The sequence below is a fragment of the Salvelinus alpinus genome, chromosome 11, assembly GCF_045679555.1.
Source record: "Salvelinus alpinus chromosome 11, SLU_Salpinus.1, whole genome shotgun sequence".
NCBI classification, from domain to species: Eukaryota; Metazoa; Chordata; class Actinopteri; order Salmoniformes; family Salmonidae; genus Salvelinus; species Salvelinus alpinus.
This window is the reverse complement of record NC_092096.1, coordinates 56,770,754-56,792,113: the sequence shown is the minus strand read 5'-3', so window position 1 is coordinate 56,792,113 and position 21,360 is coordinate 56,770,754. Positions and strand designations below refer to the sequence as shown.

Genomic DNA, 21,360 nt, shown 5'->3' with positions numbered 1-21,360 from the left:
CTCTGGCAACAGCTCTGGTGGACATTCTTTCAGTCAGCATGCCAATTGCACTCTCCTTCAAAACTTGAGATATCTGTGGTATTGTGTTGTGTGACAAATTTTAGAGTGGCCTTTTATTGTCCCCCAGCACAAGGTGCACCTGTGTAATGATCATGCTGTTTAATCAGCTTCTTGATATGCCACAGCTGTCAAGTGGATGGATTATCTTGGCAAAGGAGAAATGCTCACTAACAGGGATGTAAACAAATATGTGCACAAAGTTTGATAGAAATAAGCTTTTCGTGCGTATGGAAAACGTCTGGGATCTTTTATTTCTGCTCATGAAACATGGAACCAACACTTTACATGCTCCGTTTATATTGTTGTTCAGTGGAGATGGAAAACACATCCTAAGAAAGGGGGAAGGAGAGGAGATGAGGAGAGGAATCCACTTCAGACTATTTAGCTGCGCCCCTAGGCTCTGGCAAGCTGGCCAACCATGCGACCCAATTAGCTAATTAATTACCTCAATCACAGCACCACCACCATACAAAAGTGCCAGAGAGAGAACATTCTACTCATCAACTGCTGTTTTTGTCTAGGAAACTGTCAGTACGTGGTAGTTGATGTTGTGTTGTCTAGCAGGTGTAGTTTACTAGCTGTTCCTGGCTAGGGTTAGACACTTCTACGGAGCAATGGCTTTTGGGTGTTGGTTGGGGTAAGTTTGGTGGCGGGCATAAATGTTTTGAGTAAGTGTTTTGACGCTGGCACACTTTGAACTGTGCTTATGTTTTTCTTACAGAGTATTTATACTCCTGTCTGTATGGCCTAGTGTAAGATGTTCTGACCTTCCAAGAGGTAAGACACTTAAATTGGGTCAGCTGAGCCTTTATACAAGCTATAGAACACTAGTATTAATTGTTGGTCAGCATCATATAACTTCCACCCTTCAGATACTCACCTTGTGTGTCTATGTAGGGGCCATTGAGACTGCGTGTCGGGATCGATACCTGTTGGTAACAACCCAACTCTCATTCGCTGGGAATGAACCTCGCTTTGAAGCGGTTGGTAAGTAGGCTTTTAACCTTAATTCTGATGCAAAATGGGCCTGAAATCAGGTTTGGTCAGCTCAACTTGGCATCTTAACATGTCTTGGCCAGTGTTTGGTAGCTGGTGCTGACAGGAAGTCTCTCCCTGCAGTATATTTCAGTCTCTCACTGTGCCTGTTGGAATATATTTTTATTTAGTATTGGACTTGAGCATATTCAAGTCATTTGTTTTGACTCTGTCCTTTACCCCCATCTAGATGCTGATGGCGTTCACCCCATCACTAAGCAGTATGGGTCAGAGTGTGGCTACATGTTCAGTATCCTCCCTCTGCCTGGCCATGCTGAACTCAGAGCCTCCTACTTCTCCTGCCACACTGACAACCAGGTTCATATTTTCTGTGCATTGGTCTTTTTTGCCACAACCCATGGGCTCACTGGTTAAATCAACATTTCCATTTCAATGAAATTGCAGTGAACAGGAGTAGACATTGAATTGATATCTGTGCCCATGGGAGGGTTCTTTAAATATATTTTCTAGTTAAATTGCTACCAAATACCTCAGTTGAAGGTCTTGCTTTTTGTATCTTAGGACGATAAGGTGTTCACTTTTAGCTTTAACTTGATCACAACTGCTGCAAGTGGAGTGGGAAACACCTACAGTGTGAATGCAACCTGCTCCCTCCCTTTACCCTGGTCCCCCAGAGAAGTCAGCTGTGAGGAGAACTATATGGAGGTACTGATACATGGATCTAGAATGTGTATCCAGGGCTCGTGGAGGTGGGCATGTGTGTTTTTATAGGAGAGTGCTATGTTACACTGTAGGTGTCAATGAGGAGTGACGTGTCCTGTCTATCTGGTACAACAACGGATGCCTGGACTGCTGCCCTTGCTACAGTAAGCTAAAGGCTATTTGGCAAATTCTCAATTAGATGAGCTCCACCAGTTTGTCCCCAATACCACCATGCATGACCTGTCTCTTGTTCTCCATCAGGCCCACAGCTCTGCCACGTCTACCTGGCAGGTGATGTTCCAGCAGGAGGGGCAACAGCTGATTCCCATGTCCTTCTCAGAGGCTCGGGAGCTGGGCTACGTGTTCCACCTCACCCAGGGGAGGCTGGTGTTCCGTTCACCCTACACACCACGGTCTGTCATGGGGTCTGTCTCCATGGTGAGGATTTAAATGTCCTGCTCAATGGCTTCCTTTATCTTGGTTGTGTTGTCAGGCTTGCTTAATTTGACACTAACTACCTAAACTGGTGGCTGTATTCTGAGAGGGTCTTACATTGCGTAATGTTTGATGGTAAGGAAGCTGCTAATTTAGACTACTGAAATGCCTCCTTTTGTACTGTTGGCAAGTACACTTCATCCATTCTTCAATTCCAGGTGAATGGTTCAGTGGTGGAGGTGGTCCATCCCATACTGTTCTCCAGGCAGAGATGGGTGGTTATGATGGTGGACTGGATTGTTGCGTGCAGCACTAGTAAGTTCCAGTGAAATATCAGGCTCCACATAATCAAGGTTCTGACCTGAAGGGACTGGATTGTCTTAAGCAATAGTGATGGCTCAGTTAAGCAAATACTACTTTCACCTATGAAGTCATTTCAGATCAGTGAGATGTTTCGATCAATCAGTTGCAGAGGCAGAATTGCTCACTGGGTCTGAACACTTGTAATCTTTCCAGATGAAGGAATGTATGATGGGGTGGGGCTGGTCTGGCAGACCCCCACTTTGCTGTCCCCGCTGGTCTCTGGGTTGGAGAGCATCAAGATCTCAATGGGGGTGGATGGTCAGCTCCTGGATAAGCCCATCACAGCAGAGCGAGGCTACAGCATGGACATCAGTGACACCACTGTCCAGATCAGCATCCCCTTCAACTCTGCCGGAGGATACAGAAAGGTCAGTAGCATACTAGGCCCGCATCTGCCCTTCACATGCACACATTTACCTTGTATTCTGAAGCAGAGAAGCTGCAAATGGCTTCAGTCGCTCATGTCTTCTGTACACCTTGAATATTCTACTTTGTACCCTATAACCTAATGGCAGATGCTTCATAACGGTTTCAACTCTTCCAGAGCTTTGTGATGGACAACATGTACCATGAGTTCTATGTGTTCCGTCTCTACTATGAACAAACCTTTCTTGATGACTGCGGTGTGGAGACCAGACTCCGCCTCCACAGGCCCATGAACACACCCCTTCTGATCCAGCACACCTCCATCATTAACCGTAAGGAGTTCTACTAGCCAATCCGAAGTGGCTCTTCAGTGCCATGGTCATGATTGCTAATGACCCTGTTGTCCTTCTCCACCACAGAAACAGTCCTTGAGGATCGTGTGTTTACTGTTTACCTGGGGAACCTCTCCTACGATGTTGACCTGGTGGCTGTGAAGCTCAATGGTCACAACTTCACCATACTAGAGGCGAATAAAAGTGGCCTCGTCATAACCATGGTCCCCCAGCCCAATAGTAACCTACATGCCTACATTCTCAGGGTGCCATTTGATGATGCCGTTGTTCACAAGCTGGTAAAGAGAAATATTTATGTTTACTATTTAATGAACTACTGTGGGTTTTCAGCTTTTCCTCATGACTTCTTGATAAGGGAATTTATGTTTAAAGTAATGATAAGAGAATCTGAATGACATTAAGAGTAATGACTTAAGTATTTCACCCTAATAGTTACAGAAGTTTAGACATAATACTAGAATATTGTTTGTGTGTGATAAAGAGGAACTGACAAAAGACATGTTTTGGTACTGTGACGAAGGCCAGGAGAAAGTTCCCTCACCCAGGGAGGAACAGATTCATTTGTAGGAGTTATATAAAAGGCTGTGCGCATTATATGGTTTTCAGCACCTTCTCGTGGATAAAGGACCATACCTTTCGCATAAGCAGTGTCTTTGCCTAATTATTAATATTAAACCCAGGGTCTTACAAGCCTCGTGAATTGGTCAAAGCTTAATTGATTGTTAGTTATTATCATTGGGATTGAAGATTCTCATGACACTTCTCATTGGAGGAGATCCAAGGTTCCTCCCCTCAAACATTCTCCAATGGGTTTTGGGGACCTGAGATTCTCCCCTAGTATGTGGATGTAAGATTTTGTTTCTAAATGAGTGTTCATATCCATAGTACTCTACAGAGGGTCGTCTTCAGTTCTCATTGGACATCAACTACACTTTGGTCATCCTGCCTCAAGAGGAGCCCTACTACTACCTGGCTTCAGTCGTGGCTCAGTTCAATGATGTCTGTAAGTTGACTTGAACTTTATTAAGAGACCTGGGCTGGAAGTGATATTTCTCACGATGGTCTTCCTAGCCTTCTGGTTCTGCCAAACGTGGCCGCAGCCCAGCTATACCACTGTTTACCCCTGATGTCATCTTGGCACTTGACTAAACTATTGGGCCGGTCTTTTCTTCGTCAGTTCCTCCGGTCTTCAAAGGCGTCTGCAATGAGAAAAGCATTAGTTTCCAGATGGTCCATAAGCCATTTGACTACCTGTGGGAGGTGGGTGTTGGCCCATACCTTCTGACCACAAATCTGGCAGCCAAGCGGGGCTACATCATGCAGAATGACAGCAAGAGTCTGACCCTGGAAGTGCCCCTCTTCACTGTTGGTTTCACTTATAAGGTGAGATGCTCATTGGTCAAGCGCTTAAACTGACTTGTCGTTGGGTAAAGTAGGAGTTATAATTATTTAAAATGTACCGGCTCTTTTTATTCCAGGACATCAATTTGAAGCAGTTCTACGGCTCATTTGAAATTCACTCGCGACGTCCCAAGACCTTGGATGTCAAGAGTTCCTTGGCCAAAGATTGTCTCTTTCAGACTACTGAGGTCATAGGTAACTACTAGTGTCATCTTTGCCTGCAGCTTAATGTATTGCCTGACTGTTTATAGTGTCGATCATTCACTTAGTTCTAGCCCAGCTCTAACACAACTTTCTCTAGTGTGTTCCACTAAAGGGGTGGTGACAGTGGTTACTGATGTGACTCTGGCTATTCCTGGAGCTGAACCCAACAGAACCTTTCTCCTGGACTCCACCTGCAGGCCTCAAGAGACAGATGACACCAGGGCTCTCTTTAGCTTTGGACTCCACACCTGTGGTACCAGGGTCCAGGTATAACTGTCCAACCCTTAAAATGATTAAGTGACTGGCCCTACCAGTGACTACTTCAAATAAAAGTTTTTCATCTAATCTGTTAACCCAGAAATAATCTTGCTTAATTTGTTCAGCTGCATAACTTAGTTCTGGTTACATTTGTCTTAGAAATTGCCACTTCTTCTAGTGTGATGTCTCAGCTAAAGTCCCCCTAATTTCACATGTCTACCATCCCAATTGTTCATGCACCACCATTGCCCAATCCCGATGCGTCCAAATAATCTGCAAAAAAAACACGAACTACTGCTGTTCAATGCATCCCGTCATTGGTTCAGGCGCAGAATCGGTCCTCGAGATTAGCAAGCCTCCATCTCAAACCGTCAGCATACAGGCTGAATATTTAAATTCATATTCAGACTGACTGACAGATGTCTTTCTCATGAGGCCTGACAAGGGAACAACCATTTAGTTTTTAGACATGGCTTGCAACAGTTTATTGATTGTCATTGAATTATGTTCAGGCTTGTGACATCCTCTTGTCGTATAGGTTGACCATCAGCACGTTACCTACGAAAATGAGATCAACATTGAGCACAAGAGCCAATCTGTGAAAGCACCATTCGAAATCAGGGATACTGCCTCTGTGTACGTGACTTCACTAATCTACTGCCTCATTGGTTGAAATAAATATTCACGTCAGTCAACTCTCTCACTACAGGCACTTGTGGCTTTAATGTTCAGTTCTCTTTTTAGGATGACAGTTCGGTGTGTCTATCCACTGAGTGACCTATACAAGCTGTTTGCATATTGGCAGTTTGAGTCAGACTCTCCAGGAGTTGGCACCATCTTGACTAGAGTTCCTGTAAAAAGTAAGTGTTCGGTTGTTGTGCAGCTAAAGAGGGTGGTAAAACTGCTACAGCTTTTTACACCTGACTCTTTGTCCAATCATAGTATTTCAGCCCACCTATCCACCCACCACCAGAAGACCGTTGACATCCACAACTACTTCCAACACAGGCCTGAGTCCTGGGAGGGACATGCCTGGCATCCACCCTAGGGCTAAATATGTCAAAGTCTTCAGCTGGCAAATGAACCAACCTACAGGAACCACTTAGGCCCAGACCCCAGTCGCTCTCCATACAATGGTATGGGATGGTGAAATCTGTTTAACACGTCATATTTCTTGAAGAGTTATAACTTGATTTTATTCTCTCCACAGGAACTAATGAAACCACTGACTGAATCGGGAGTGATTGCGGTGTTTTTTTAAATATAAATAAGTCTGGTTCTTAATAAATATTTTCTTACAATCTGTACCTTGTCCTGATTGGTGTGGCTGCTTCCAGTTTGGGGATTATATCACAAGTGAGGACTTTATTTGGTAACGGTAAATGCTTTGTGTGTGATGCTTTCATCTCAGTCACTTAAGATGCATGTTGGCCTTTAAGGGGTGATCAGCAGTTCTAACTGTTGCCACCCTGCCACTTTTGGTCAACTGCTGCAGATGTGGCCTGAATATTTAAGCATTCGGATTCATAGACTGCAATTTGGCGGCAAGGTGTGACCATGAGATCAAAATAATGAACCATGTTGAGGCTAGTGTTACTAGAAATGGAGTAAAGGAAGCTTGAGGCATTAAGTTATAATTAAAATAAAAAATAAATAAAAAAAGTCTAATCCAAGATGGCGTAGCAGTGTAGACGTGTTTTGTTTCGTCCTCTCGTGTACGTTTGTATTTTTTGTATTTCTTGTATATAAATATATTTTTTAAAGTCTATCTCTTTTCGATTTTTAATTCGATTATACCTTCCGGTAACCTACCTCACCCAATGTGATACGGAATCGCTATTATTTTTTAACTTTGGAACACATTTAAGAACCCCCAGTAGCTAACCAGCTAATCAGCTACAAGCTATTTAGTAATTTTTAGCCGCTGCTAGCAGCTTTTACCTTCTGCACAGACACCAGCCCTGTTATTAGCCTGGATATTACTCACCAATTTACCAACATCGGACTGTCTCTCCACAACAACGCCGGATTCCTGCCGTAATCCCTGAGCCACTACTTCTGATCCTCACAGCTAGCTTGCAGCTAGCGCCACTGCCATGAAGCTAGCACCAGTTAGCAAACAATTCTACAATACCTCTTTCGCCATCGCCATCTGGCTTGGATTCTCTGTCGACACGACCACGTCTGGTCTGCAGACGAATACCCCATCCGCTGTGCCCTCAACCGGCCTCCGTCTGAGCAGACCCCCTCCGTCTGAGCAGACCACCCCCCGGGCTACTAACTTTAAACGCCGCGTGCTAGCGTAGTGGCGGCTTCCCTGCTCCATCTACGGCTGCCCCCTGGACACTATGATCACTTGGCTACATAGCTGATGCCTGCCGGACTGTCCATTAATTCACGGTACTCCATTCTGTTTATTTGTGTTTTATCTGTCGGCTCTGTGTTTTAACTCAGGCTCTGTGTAGTTAATCCGACCCTCTCTGCCTAGTCGTCGCCATTTTTACCTGCTGTTGCTGTGTTAGCTGACTAGCTGCTGTTATCTCACCTGTTGTTTTAGCTAGCTCTCCCAATCAAGACCTGCAATCACTTTATGCCTTACTGTATGTCTCTCTCAAATATCAATATGCCTTGTATACTGTTGTTCAGGCTAGTTATCATTGTTTTGGTTTGCAATGGACCCCGTAGTTCCACTCTCCGTACCTCTGATACCTCCTTTGTCCCACCTCCCACACATGCGGTGACCTCACCCATTGAGACCAGCATGTCCAGAGATACAACCTCTCTTATCATCACCCAGTGCCTGGGCTTGCCTCCGCTGTACCCGTGCCCCACCATACCCCTGTCTGCACATTATGCCCAGAATCTATTCTACCACGCCCATAAATATGCTCCTTTTATTCCTTGTCCCCAACGCTCTAGGCGACCAGTTTTGATAGCCTTTAGCCGCACCCTCATCCTACTACTCCTCTGTTCCTCGGGTGATGTGGAGGTAAACCCAGGCCCTGCATGTCCCCAGGCACCCTCATTTGTTGACTTCTGTGATCGAAAAAGCCTTGGCCTCATGCATGTCAACATCAGAAGCCTCCCTAAGTTTGTCTTACTCACCGCTTTAGCACACTCTGCCAACCCTGATGTCCTTGCCGTGTCTGAATCCTGGCTTAGGAAGGCCACCAAAAATTCGGAGATTTCCATACCCAACTATAACACTTTCCGTCAAGATAGAACTGCCAAAGGGGGAGGAGTTGCAATCTACTGCAGAGATAGCCTGTAAAGTTCTGTCATACTTTCCAGGTCTATGCCCAAACAGTTCGAACTTCTAATTTTAAAAATGAATCTCTCCAGAAATAAGTCTCTCACTGTTGCCGCCTGCTACCGACCCCCCTCAGCTCCCAGCTGTGCCCTGGACACCATCTGTGAATTGATTGCCCCCCATCTAGCTTCAGAGTTTGTTCTGTTAGGTGACCTAAACTGGGATATGCTTAACACCCCGGCAGTCCTACAATCTAAGCTAGATGCCCTCAATCTCACACAAATCATCAAGGAACCCACCAGGTACAACCCTAAATCCGTAAACATGGGCACCCTAATAGACATTATCCTGACCAACTTGCCCTCCAAATACACCTCTGCTGTCTTCAATCAAGATCTCAGCGATCACTGCCTCATTGCCTGTATCCGCTACGGGTCCGCGGTCAAACAACCACCCCTCATCACTGTCAAACGCTCCCTAAAACACTTCTGCGAGCAGGCCTTTCTAATCGACCTGGCCCGGGTACCCTGGAAGGATATTGACCTCATCCCGTCAGTTGAGGATGCCTGGTCATTCTTTAAAAGTTACTTCCTAACCATATTAGACAAGCATGCTCCGTTCAAAAAATGCAGAACTAAGAACAGATATAGCCCTTGGTTCACTCCAGACCTGACTGCCCTCGACCAGCACAAAAACATCCTGTGGCGAACTGCAATAGCATCGAAGAGCCCCCGCGATATGCAACTGTTCAGGGAAGTCAGGAACCAATACACGCAGTCAGTCAGGAAAGCAAAGGCCAGCTTTTTCAAGCAGAAATGTGCATCCTGTAGCTCTAACTCCAAAAAGTTCTGGGATACTGTAAAGTCCATGGAGAACAAGAGCACCTCCTCCCAGCTGCCCACTGCACTGAGGCTAGGTAACACGGTCACCACCGATAAATCCGTGATAATCGAAAACTTCAACAAGCATTTCTCAACGGCTGGCCATGCCTTCCTCCTGGCGACTCCAACCTCCCCCCCCCCCCCCCCCCCCCCCGCTGCTACTCGCCCAAGCCTCCCCAGCTTCTCCTTTACCAAAATCCAGATAGCAGATGTTCTGAAAGAGCTGCAAAACCTGGACCCATACATATCAGCTGGGCTTGACAATCTGGACACCCTATTTCTGAAACTGTCCGCCGCCATTGTCGCACCCCCTATTACCAGCCTGTTCAACCTCTCCTTCGTATCATCTGAGATCCCCAAGGATTGGAAAGCTGCCGCGGTCATCCCCCTCTTCAAAGGGGGAGACACCCTGGACCCAAACTGTTACAGACCTATATCCATCCTGCCCTGCCTATCTAAGGTCTTCGAAAGCCAAGTCAACAAACAGATCACTGACCATCTCGAATCCCACCGTACCTTCTCCGCTGTGCAATCCGGTTTCCGAGCCGGTCACGGGTGCACCTCAGCCACGCTAAAGGTACTAAACGATATCATAACCGCCATCGATAAAAGACAGTACTGTGCAGCCGTCTTCATCGACCTGGCCAAGGCTTTCGACTCTGTCAATCACCATATTCTTATCGGCAGACTCAGTAGCCTCGGTTTTTCTAATGACTGCCTTGCTTGGTTCACCAACTACTTTGCAGACAGAGTTCAGTGTGTCAAATCGGAGGGCATGCTGTCCGGTCCTCTGGCAGTCTCTATGGGGGTACCTCAGGGTTCAATTCTCGGGCCGACTCTTTTCTCTGTATATATCAATGATGTTGCTCTTGCTGCGGGCGATTCCCTGATCCACCTCTACGCAGACGACACCATTCTGTATACTTCTGGCCCTTCCTTGGACACTGTGCTATCTAACCTCCAAACGAGCTTCAATGCCATACAACACTCCTTCCGTGGGCTCCAACTGCTCTTAAACGCTAGTAAAACCAAATGCATGCTTTTCAACCGTTCGCTGCCTGCACCCGCACGCCCGACTAGCATCACCACCCTGAACGGTTCCGACCTAGAATATGTGGACATCTATAAGTACCTAGGTGTCTGGCTAGACTGCAAACTCTCCTTCCAGACTCATATCAAACATCTCCAATCCAAAATCAAATCTAGTCGGCTTTCTATTTCGCAACAAAGCCTCCTTCACTCACGCCGCCAAACTTACCCTAGTAAAACTGACTATCCTACCGATCCTCAACTTCGGCGATGTCATCTACAAAATAGCTCCCAATACTCTACTCAGCAAACTGGATGCAGTTTATCACAGTGCCATCAGTTTTGTTACTAAAGCACCTTATATGACCCACCACTGCGACCTGTATGCCCTAGTCGGCTGGCCCTCGCTACATGTTCGTCGTCAGACCCACTGGCTCCATGTCATCTACAAGGCTATGCTAGGTAAAGTGTCGCCTTATCTCAGTTCACTGGTCACGATGGCTACACCCACCCGTAGCACGCGCTCCAGCAGGTGTATCTCACTGATCATCCCTAAAGCCAAAACCTCATTTGGACGCCTTTCCTTCCAGTTCTCTGCTGCCTGCGACTGGAACGAATTGCAAAAATCTCTGAAGTTGGAGACTTTTATCTCCCTCAACAACTTTAAACATCTGCTATCCGAGCAGCTAACCGATCGCTGCAGCTGTACATAGTCCATCGGTATATAGCCCACCCAATTTACCTACCTCACCCCCCATTTTATTTATTTACTTTTCTGCACACCAGTATCTCTACTTGCACATGATCATCTGATGATTTATCACTCCAGTGTTAATCTGCTAAATTGTAATTATTCGATTTATTGCCTACCTCATGCCTTTTGCACACATTGTATATAGATTCTCTTTTTTCTACCATGTTATTGACTTGTTTATTGTTTACTCCATGTGTAACTGTGTTGTCTGTTCACACTGCTATGCTTTATCTTGGCCAGGTCGCAGTTGCAAATGACAACTTGTTCTCAACTAGCCTACATGGTTAAATAAAGGTGAAATAAAATAAAAATAAATAAAATTAATGTGAAATCCATAGATTAGGGCCTAATGAATTTATTTCAATGGACTGCTTTCCTTATATGGGGTGGCAGGGTAGCCTAGTGGTTAGAGTGTTGGACTAGTAACTGAAAAGTTGCAAGTTCAAATCCCCGAGCTGACAAGGTACAAATCTGTCGAACCCACTGTTCCTAGGCCGTCATTGAAAATAAGAATTTTTCTTAACTGACTTGTCTAGTTAAATAAAGGTAAAATATATATATTTTTAAATAATATGAACTGTATCTCATTAAAATCTTTGAAATTGTTGCATGTTGCGTTTATACTTTGGTTCAGTATAGAACCATAGATACCTGACATAGATCAGTACCTCTGTGATGTGCTCACAGCTAACTTCTCTGGAGACTAGGGCAGAGGAGACCAGATTTTAGATATGGTGTAGCTTGTCTCCACTGTCGTTAGTCATGAACAAGTTGAAGTTAAAGGTGAACACCTTGTCCTCCTAAGAGGGTAGAAAAGCAGTGAGCAACTTGCACCAAAGAAAATAAATAACAATGAAGATAAAAATATATATATATTTAAATGGTATGGTTGGAAGCCACACCACAAAAAAACTATACACAATATATACGCTACCGTTCAAAAATTTGGGGTCACATAGAAATGTCCTTGTTTTTTAAAGAAAAGCAAAAACATTGTCCATTAAAATAACATCAAATTGATCAGAAATACAGTGTAGACATTGTAAATGACTACTGTGTCTGGAAATGGCAGATTTTTAATGGAATATCTACATAGGTGTACAGAGGCCCATTATCAGCAACCATCACTCCTGTGTTCCAATGGCACGTTGTGTGAGCTAATCCAAGTTTATCATTTTAAAAGGCTAATTGATCATTTGAAAACCCTTTTGTAATTATGTTAGCACAAATGAAAACTGTTGTGCTGATTAAAGAAGCAATAAAACTGCTCTTTGGACTAGTTGAGTATCTGGAGCATCAGCATTTGTGGGTTTGATTACAGGCTCAAAATGGCCAGAAACAAAGAACTTTCTTCTGAAACTCGTCAGTCTATTCTTGTTCTGAGAAATGAAGGCTATTCCATGTGAGAAATTGCCAAGAAACTGAAGATCTGGTGCAACGCTGTGCACTACTCCCTTCACAAAACAGCTCAAACTGGCTCTAACCAGAATAGAAACAGGAGTGGGAGGCCCCGGTGCACAACTGAGCAAGAGGACAAGTACAGTACATTAGAGTGTCTAGTTTGAGAAACAGAAGCCTCACAAGTCCTCAACTGGCAGCTTCATTAAATAGTACCCGCAAAACACCAGTCTCAACATCAACAGTCAAGAGGCGACTCCGGGATGCTGGCCTGCTAGGCAGAGTTCTTCTGTCCAGTGTCTGTGTTCTTTTGCCAATCTTAATCTTTTCTTTTTATTGGCCAGTCTGAGATATGGCTTTTCCTTTGAAACTCTGCCTAGAAGGCCAGCATCCTGAAGTGGGGTCAAATTACCATAGATAAAATGCAATTGTGTTCGTTGTCCGTAGCTTATGCCACCCATACCATAACCCCACCACCACCATGGGCTCTCGGTTCACAACGTTAACATCAGCAAACCACTCGCCCACACGACCGCTTACACATGGTCTGTGGTTGTGAGGCCGGATGGATGCGGCTTATGGTAGAGAAATGAACATTCAATTCTCTGGCAACAGCTCTGGTGGACATTCTTAAAGCCAGCATGCCAATTGCACTCTCCTTCAAAACTTGAGATATCTGTGGCATTGTGTTGTGTGACAAATTTTAGAGTGGCCTTTTATTGTCCCCAGCACAAGGTGCACCTGTGTAATGATCATGCTGTTTAATCAGCTTCTTGATATGCCACAGCTGTCAAGTGGATGGATTATCTTGGCAAAGGAGAAATGCTCACTAACAGGGATGTAAACAAATATGTGCACAAAGTTTGATAGAAATAAGCTTTTCATGCGTATGGAAAACGTCTGGGATCTTTTATTTCTGCTCATGAAACATGGAACCAACACTTTACATGATCCGTTTATATTGTTGTTCAGTGGAGATGGAAAACACATCCTAAGAAAGGGGGAAGGAGAGGAGATGAGGAGAGGAATCTACTTCAGACTATTTAGCTGCGCCCCTAGGCTCTGGCAAGCTGGCCAACCATGCGACCCAATTAGCTAATTAATTACCTCAATCACAGCACCACCACCATACAAAAGTGCCAGAGAGAGAACATTCTACTCATCAACTGCTGTTTTGTCTAGGATACTGTCAGTACGTGGTAGTTGATGTTGTGTTGTCTAGCAGGTGTAGTTTACTAGCTGTTCCTGGTTATACATTTCTACTGCTCAGTGGCAATGGCTTTTGGGTGTTGGTTGGGGTAAGTTTGGTGGCGGGCATAAATGTTTGAGTAAGTGTTTTGACACTAGCACATTTTGTTGACCTGTGCTTATGTTTTTCTTAGAGTATTTGTACTCCTGTCTGTATGGCCTAGTGTAAGATGTTCTGACCTTCCAAGAGGTAAGAAACTTAAATTGGGTCAGATTAGCCTTTTATACAAGCTATAGAACACTGGTTTTGTGGGTCAGAATCATTTAGCTTCCACCCTTCAGATTCTCACTTTTTGGGTCTATATAGGGGCTATTGAGACTGTGTGTCGGGCTCGATACCTGTTGGTAACAACCCAACTCTCATTCGCTGGGAATGAACCTCGCTTTGAAGCGGTTGGTAAGTAGGCTTTTAACCTTAATTCTGATGCAAAAGGGGCCTGAAATCAGGTTTGGTCAGTTCATGAACTTGGCATCTTAACATGTCTTGGCCAGTGTTTGGTAGCTGGTGCTGACAGGAAGTCTCTCCCTGCAGTATATTTCAGTCTCTCACTGTGCCTGTCGGACCAATTAGGAATAAATATATTTTTATTCTGTATTGGACATGAGCATATTCAAATCATTTGTTTCGACTCAGTCCTTTAACCCCATCTAGATGCTGATGGCGTTCACCCCATCACTAAGCAGTATGGGTCAGAGTGTGGCTACATGTTCAGTATCCTCCCTCTGCCTGGCCATGCTGAACTCAGAGCCTCCTACTTCTCCTGCCACACAAACAACCAGGTTCATATATCTTCTGTGCATTGTGGTCTTTTCGAAGCCACAACCCATGGGCTCACTGGTTAAATCAACATTTCCACTTCAATGAATTTACAGTGAACAGGAGTAGACATTGAATTGATATCTGTGCCCATGGGAGGGTTTTTAAAATATATTTTCTAGTTAAATTGTTACCAAATACCTCAGTTGAAGGTCTTGCTTTTTGTATCTTAGGACGATAAGGTGTTCACTTTTAGCTTTAACTTGATCACAACTGCTGCAAGTGGCGTGGGGAAGACCTACACTGTGAATGCAACCTGCTCCCTCCCTCTACCCTGGTCCCCCAGAGAAGTCAGCTGTGAGGAGAACTATATGGAGGTACTGATGCATGGATCTAGAATGTGTATCCAGGGCTCGTGGAGGTGGGCATGTGTGTTTTTATAGGAGAGTGCTATGTTACACTGTAGGTGTCAATGAGGAGTGACGTGTCCTGTCTATCTGGTACAACAACGGATGCCTGGACTGCTGCCCTTGCTACAGTAAGCTAGAGTCTATTTGGCAAATTCTCACTTAGATGAGCTCCACCAGTTTGTCCCCAATACCACCATGCATGCCCTGTCTCTTGTTCTCCATCAGGCCCACAGCTCTGCCACGTCTACCTGGCAGGTGATGTTCCAGCAGGAGGGGCAACAGCTGATTCCCATGTCCTTCTCAGAGGCTCGGGAGCTGGGCTACGTTTTCCACCTCACCCAGGGGAGGCTGGTGTTCCGCTCGCCCTACACACCACGGTCTGTCATGGGGTCTGTCTCCATGGTGAGGATTTAAATGTCCTGTTCAATGGCTTCCTTTATCTTGGTTGTGTCGTCAGGCTTGCTTAATTTGACATTTAACTACCTAAACTGGTGGCTGTATTCTGAGAGGGTCTTACATTGCGTAATGTTTGATGGTAAGGAAGCTGCTAATTTAGACTACTGAAATGCCTGCTTTTGTACTGTTGGCAAGTACACTTCATCCATTCTTCAATTCCAGGTGAATGGTTCAGTGGTGGAGGTGGTCCATCCCATACTGTTCTCCAGGCAGAGATGGGTGGTTATGATGGTGGACTGGATTGTTGCGTGCAGCACTAGTAAGTTCCAGTGAAATATCAGGCTCCACATAATCAAGGTTCTGACCTGAAGGGACTGGATTGTCTTAAGCAATAGTGATGGCTCAGTTAAGCAAATACTACTTTCACCTATGAAGTTATTTCAGATCAGTGAGATGTTTCGATCAATCAGTTGCAGAGGCAGAATTGCTCACTGGGTCTTAACACTTGTAATCTTTCCAGATGAAGGAATGTATGATGGGGTGGGGCTGGTCTGGCAGACCCCCACTCTGCTGTCCCCGCTGGTCTCTGGCCTCTCTGGGTTGGAGAGCATCAAGATCTCAATGGGGGTGGATGGTCAGCTCCTGGATAAGCCCATCACATCAGAGCGAGGCTACAGCATGGACATCAGTGACACCACTGTCCAGATCAGCATCCCCTTCAACGCTGCCGGAGGATACAGAAAAGTCAGTAGCATACTAGGCCCGCATCTGCCCTTTCACATGCAGACGTTTACCTTGTATTCTGAAGCAGAGAAGCTGCAAATGGCTTCAGTCGCTCATGTCCTCTGTACACCTTGAATATTCTACTTTGTACCCTATAACCTAATGGCAGATGCTTCATAACTGTTTCAACTCTTCCAGAGCTTTGTGATGGACAACATGTACCATGAGTTCTATGTGTTCCGTCTCTACTATGAACAAACCTTTCTTGATGACTGCGGTGTGGAGACCAGACTCCGCCTCCACAGGCCCATGAACACACCCCTTCTGATCCAGCACACCTCCATCATTAACCGTAAGGAGTTCTACTAGCCAATCCGAAGTGGCTCTTCAGTGCCATGGTCATGATTGCTAATGACCCTGTTGTCCTTCCCCACCACAGAAACAGTCCTTGAGGATCGTGTGTTTACTGTTTACCTGGGGAACCTCTCCTACGATGTTGACCTGGTGGCTGTGAAGCTCAATGGTCACAACTTCACCATACTAGAGGCGAATAAAAGTGGCCTCGTCATAACCATGGTCCCCCAGCCCAATAGTAACCTACATGCCTACATTCTCAGGGTGCCATTTGAGGATGCCGTTGTTCACAAGCTGGTAAAGAAATATTTATGTTTACTCTTTAAACCTCTAACGAGTCACAAACCCGGATCCGGGATCCCCCCCATCAAAAAAGCTGACTAGCATAGCCTAGCCTAAAGCCACAGGGATATCATATAATAAAATGTTCATGAAATCACTTGTCCAAGACACCAAATGAAAGATACACATCTTGTGAATCCAGCCATCATTTCTGATTTTTAAAATGTTTTACAGGTTAGACATGTATTTCTATTAGCTAACCACCATAGCAAAAGAACTTTTTCCCCACAATTTTTTCATGCAGGAAAAAATTTGAAAAATTTCCTATGCAGGAAAAAAATTTGGGGAAAAAAAGTTGTCTTTTGCTATGGTGGTTAGCTAATAGAAATATCACATTCGACCAAATAAAGATATAAATAGTCACTAACCAAGAAACAACTTCATCAGATGACAGTCTGATAACATATTTATTGTATAGCATATGTTTTGTTCGAAAAATGTGCATATTTCAGGTATAAATCAGTTTTACATTGCAGCCACCATCACAACTCTCACCAAAGCAACTAGAATAACTACAGAGAGCAACGTGAATTACCGAGATACTCATCATAAAACATTTATGAAAAATACACAGTGTACAGCAAATGAAAGACAAAGATCTTGTGAATCCAGCCAATATTTCAGATTCTTTATGTGTTTTACAGCAAACACAATTTAGCATTATATTAGCTTACTACAATAGCCAACTACACAGCAGCATTGATTCATGCACGTTAGCGATAGCGAATAAGCCAGCAAAAGATATTACATTTTTCACTAACCTTCTCAACTTCATCAGATGACAGTCCTATAACATCATATTACACAATACATATATTGTTTGTTTAAAAATGTGCATATTTAGCGGCACAAATCGTGGTTATACAATGAGAATAGTAGCCAAGCTGCCAACAAAATGTCGGGAGAAATCTTGGGAGAGGCATCTAATCATAAACTTGACAAAAAAATACAGGTTGGACAGCAAATGAAAGATACATTAGTTCTTAATGCAACCGCTGTGTTAGATTTTTAAAATTAACGTTACTACGACATACAGCGTGCGTTAAAGCGAGACCGCACCGAAATTAATGGCGGAATAGTAGTGTAACATTTTTCAACAGAACAACGAATTAACATAAATAGTTATTTTTGATGAGCTTCCATCAGAATCTTGTGCAAGTTGTCCTTTGTCCAGAATCATCGTTGCTCGGTTGTAGATTGTCGTCTTCAACTTAGGAATTAGCAGCAAACATTAGCTATGTGGCCCAGACGTGTCCAACTCTTCATAACGCAGCACAAAGAAAATTCCGAAAATCGCAATATACTGATATAAACTGATATAACTCGGTTTAAAATAACTACATTATGATGTCTTTAACACCTATATTGAATAAAATCAGAGCCGGATATATCTAAGGCCTATAACGAGAGCTTTTCAGAATGCCATCCTGAGGTCTGTCTTGCGCCATGATGAACGTTGAAAAGAGTGCACCCCACGTTCCAAGAGCTGTTATACGGCCTCAGAACTACCCAGACACTCCATTCCAATTCTCACTGCTTAATGACATCTAGGGGAAATCGTATGCAGTGCATGTCGACTCATAGATTACATGCAAATTAATAAACTGACCCTGGAACAGAGTGCCCGATTTCAGATTTCTCACTTCCTGACAGGAAGTTAGCTGCAACTTGAGTTCTGTTTTACTCACAGATATAATTCAAACGGTTTTAGAAACTAGAGTGTTTTCTATCCAATAGTAATAATAATATGCATATTGTACGAGCAAGAATTGAGTACGAGGCAGTTTAATTTGGGAACGAATTTTTACAAAGTGAAAACAGCGCCCCCATATTGACTTAATGAACTACTGTGGTTTTCTCAGTATTTCCTCGTGACTTCTCATTGGAGGAGCTCCAAGGTTCCTCCCCTAAACTTTCTCCAATGTGTTTTTGGGACCTGAGATTCACCCCTAGTGTGTGGATGTAAGATTTTGTTTCTCAATGAGTGTTCATATCCATAGTACTCTGTAGAGGGGCTTCTTCAGTTCTCGTTGGACATCAACTACACGTTGGTCATCCTGCCTCAGGAGGAGCACTACTACTACCTGGCCTCAGTTGTGGCTCAGTTCAATGATGTCTGTAAGTTGACTTGAACTTTATTAAGAGACCTGGGCTGGAAGTGATATTTCTCACGATGGTCTTTTTAGCCTTCTGGTTCTGACCACTGCCTTATGTGGACGCAGCCCAGCTATCTACCACTGTTTACCCCTGATGTCATCTTGGCACTATTGACTAAACTATTGGGCCGATCTTTTCTTCGTCAGTTCCCCCGGTCTTCAAAGGCGTCTGCAATGAGGAAAGCATCAGTTTCCAGATGGTCCATAAGCCATTTGACTACCTGTGGGAGGTGGGTGTTGGCCCATACCTTCTGACAACAAATCTGGCAGCCAAGCGGGGCTACATCATGCAGAATGACAGCAAGAGTCTGACCCTGGAAGTGCCCCTCTTCACTGTTGGCTACACTTATAAGGTGAGATGCTCATTGGTCAAGTGCTTAAACTGACTTGTCGTTGGCTAAAGTAGGAGTTATAATTATTTAAAATGTACCTGCTCTTTTTATTCCAGGACATCAATTTGAAGCAGTTCCGTGGCACTTTTGAAATTCACTCGCGACTTCCCAAGACCTTGGATCTCAAGAGTTCCTTGGCCAAAGATTGTCTCTTTCAGACTACTGAGGTCATAGGTAACTACTAGTGCCTCATCTTTGCCTGCAGCTTAATGTATTGCCTGACTGTTTTATAGTGTTGATCATTCACTTTGTTCTAGCCCAGCTCTAACACAAATTTCTCTAGTGTGTTCCACTAAAGGGGTGGTGACAGTGGTTACTGATGTGACTCTGGCTATTCCTGGAGCTGAACCCAACAGAACCTTTCTCCTGGACTCCACCTGCAGGCCTCAAGAGACAGATGACACCAGGGCTCTCTTTAGCTTTGGACTCCACACCTGTGGTACCAGGGTCCAGGTATAACTGTCCAACCCATAAAATTTGAATCATTAAAATGATCAAATGACTGGCCCTACCAGTTCAAATAAAAGTTTGTCAGCATCTAATCTGTTAACCCAGAAATAATGTTGCTTAATTTGTTCAGCTGCATAACTTAGTTCTGGTTACATTTGTCTTAGAAATTGCCACTTCTTCTAGTGTTATGTCTCAGCTAAAGTCCCCCTAATTTCACATGTCTACCATCCCAATTGTTCATGCACCACCATTGCCCAATCCTGATGCGTCCAAATAATCTGCAAAAAAAAACACTGGAACTACTGCTGTTATCAATGCATCCCGTCATTGGTTCAGGCGCAGAATCGGTCCTCGAGATTAGCAAGCCTCCATCTCAAACCGTCAGCATACAGGCTGAATATTTAAATTCATATTCAGACTTACTGACATGTCTTTCTCATGAGGCCTGACAAGGGAACAACCATTTAGTTTTTAGACATGGCTTGCAACAGTTTATTGATTGTCATTGAATTATGTTCAGGCTTGTGACATCCTCTTGTCGTCTAGGTTGACCATCAGCATGTTACCTACGAAAATGAGATCAACATTGAGCACAAGAGCCAATCTGTGAAAGCACCATTCGAAACCAGGGATACTGCCTCTGTGTACGTGACTTCACTAATAATCTACTGCCTCATTGGTTGAAATAAATATTCACGTCAGTCAACTCTCTCACTAGAGGCACTTGTGGCTTTAATGTTCAGTTCTTTTTTTTAGGATGATCGTTCGGTGTGTCTATCCATTGAGTGACCTATACAAGCTGTTTGCATATTGGCAGTTTGAGGCAGACTCTCCAGGAGTTGGCACCATCTTGACTAGAGTTCCTGTAAAAAGTAAGTGTTTGGTTGTTGTGCAGCTAAAGAGGGTGGTAAAACTGCTACAGCTTTTTACACCTGACTCTCTGTCCAATCATAGTATTTCAGCCCACCTATCCACCCACTACCCTCGCCACCACCAGAAGACCGTTGACCTCCACAACTACATCCAACACAGGCCTGAGTCCTGGGAGGGACATGCCTGGCATCCACCCTAGGGCTAAATATGTCAAAGTCTTCAGCTGGCAAATGAACCAACCTACAGGAACCACTTAGGCCCAGACCCCAGTCGCTCTCCATACAATGGTATGAGATGGAGAAATCTGTTCTACACGTCATATTTCTTGAAGAGTTATAACTTGATTTTATTCTCTCCACAGGAACTAATGAAACCACTGACTGAATCGGGAGTGATTGCGGTGTTTTTTTAAATATAAATAAGTCTGGTTCTTAATAAATATTTTCTTACAATCTGTACCTTGTCCTGATTGGTGTGGCTGCTTCCAGTTTGGGGATTATATCACAAGTGAGGACTTTATTTGGTAACGGTAAATGCTTTGTGTGTGATGCTTTCATCTCAGTCACTTAAGATGCATGTTGGCCTTTAAGGGGTGATCAGCAGTATTCTGCACTTGAGTTGCGTTCCCATGCAAAACTAGACAGATAGCTAACAACTAAGTCTTCAATAAAACTCCCAAGGCGTGACTTTTCTTGAATGAATATTGAAAACGTTTATGTTGTAAAACTGCAAAACACAGAAAATAATATACTTTAGTATTTAATTCACACCGACATACTGTAGCTGTACATTATACATTTGAAGTTGCA

The 21,360-nt window shown here is 44.1% G+C and overlaps 2 protein-coding genes across 2 annotated transcripts; both read left to right on the top strand.

Moving 5' to 3' along the window:
• The first annotated feature begins 470 nt into the window (after positions 1-470).
• LOC139534516 (uncharacterized) lies at positions 471-6,443 on the top strand. Its single transcript, XM_071333704.1, has 19 exons — positions 471-697; positions 782-837; positions 958-1,047; positions 1,286-1,413; positions 1,618-1,761; positions 1,851-1,922; positions 2,020-2,196; positions 2,412-2,508; positions 2,710-2,924; positions 3,101-3,254; positions 3,342-3,553; positions 4,161-4,278; positions 4,453-4,658; positions 4,754-4,871; positions 4,978-5,147; positions 5,677-5,774; positions 5,883-5,998; positions 6,081-6,274; positions 6,349-6,443. Exons 1-18 carry the CDS (start codon positions 675-677, stop codon positions 6,242-6,244), a joined length of 2,358 nt encoding a protein of 785 aa, XP_071189805.1. The 5' UTR covers positions 471-674; the 3' UTR covers positions 6,245-6,274; positions 6,349-6,443.
• A 7,152-nt stretch (positions 6,444-13,595) lies between these two features.
• Positions 13,596-21,007, top strand: LOC139534515 (uncharacterized). Its single transcript, XM_071333702.1, has 19 exons — positions 13,596-13,748; positions 13,833-13,888; positions 14,006-14,095; positions 14,351-14,478; positions 14,689-14,832; positions 14,922-14,993; positions 15,091-15,267; positions 15,484-15,580; positions 15,782-16,005; positions 16,183-16,336; positions 16,424-16,635; positions 18,681-18,798; positions 18,984-19,189; positions 19,285-19,402; positions 19,512-19,681; positions 20,225-20,322; positions 20,435-20,550; positions 20,633-20,838; positions 20,913-21,007. Exons 1-18 carry the CDS (start codon positions 13,726-13,728, stop codon positions 20,806-20,808), a joined length of 2,379 nt encoding a protein of 792 aa, XP_071189803.1. The 5' UTR covers positions 13,596-13,725; the 3' UTR covers positions 20,809-20,838; positions 20,913-21,007.
• Positions 21,008-21,360: the final 353 nt, after the last annotated feature.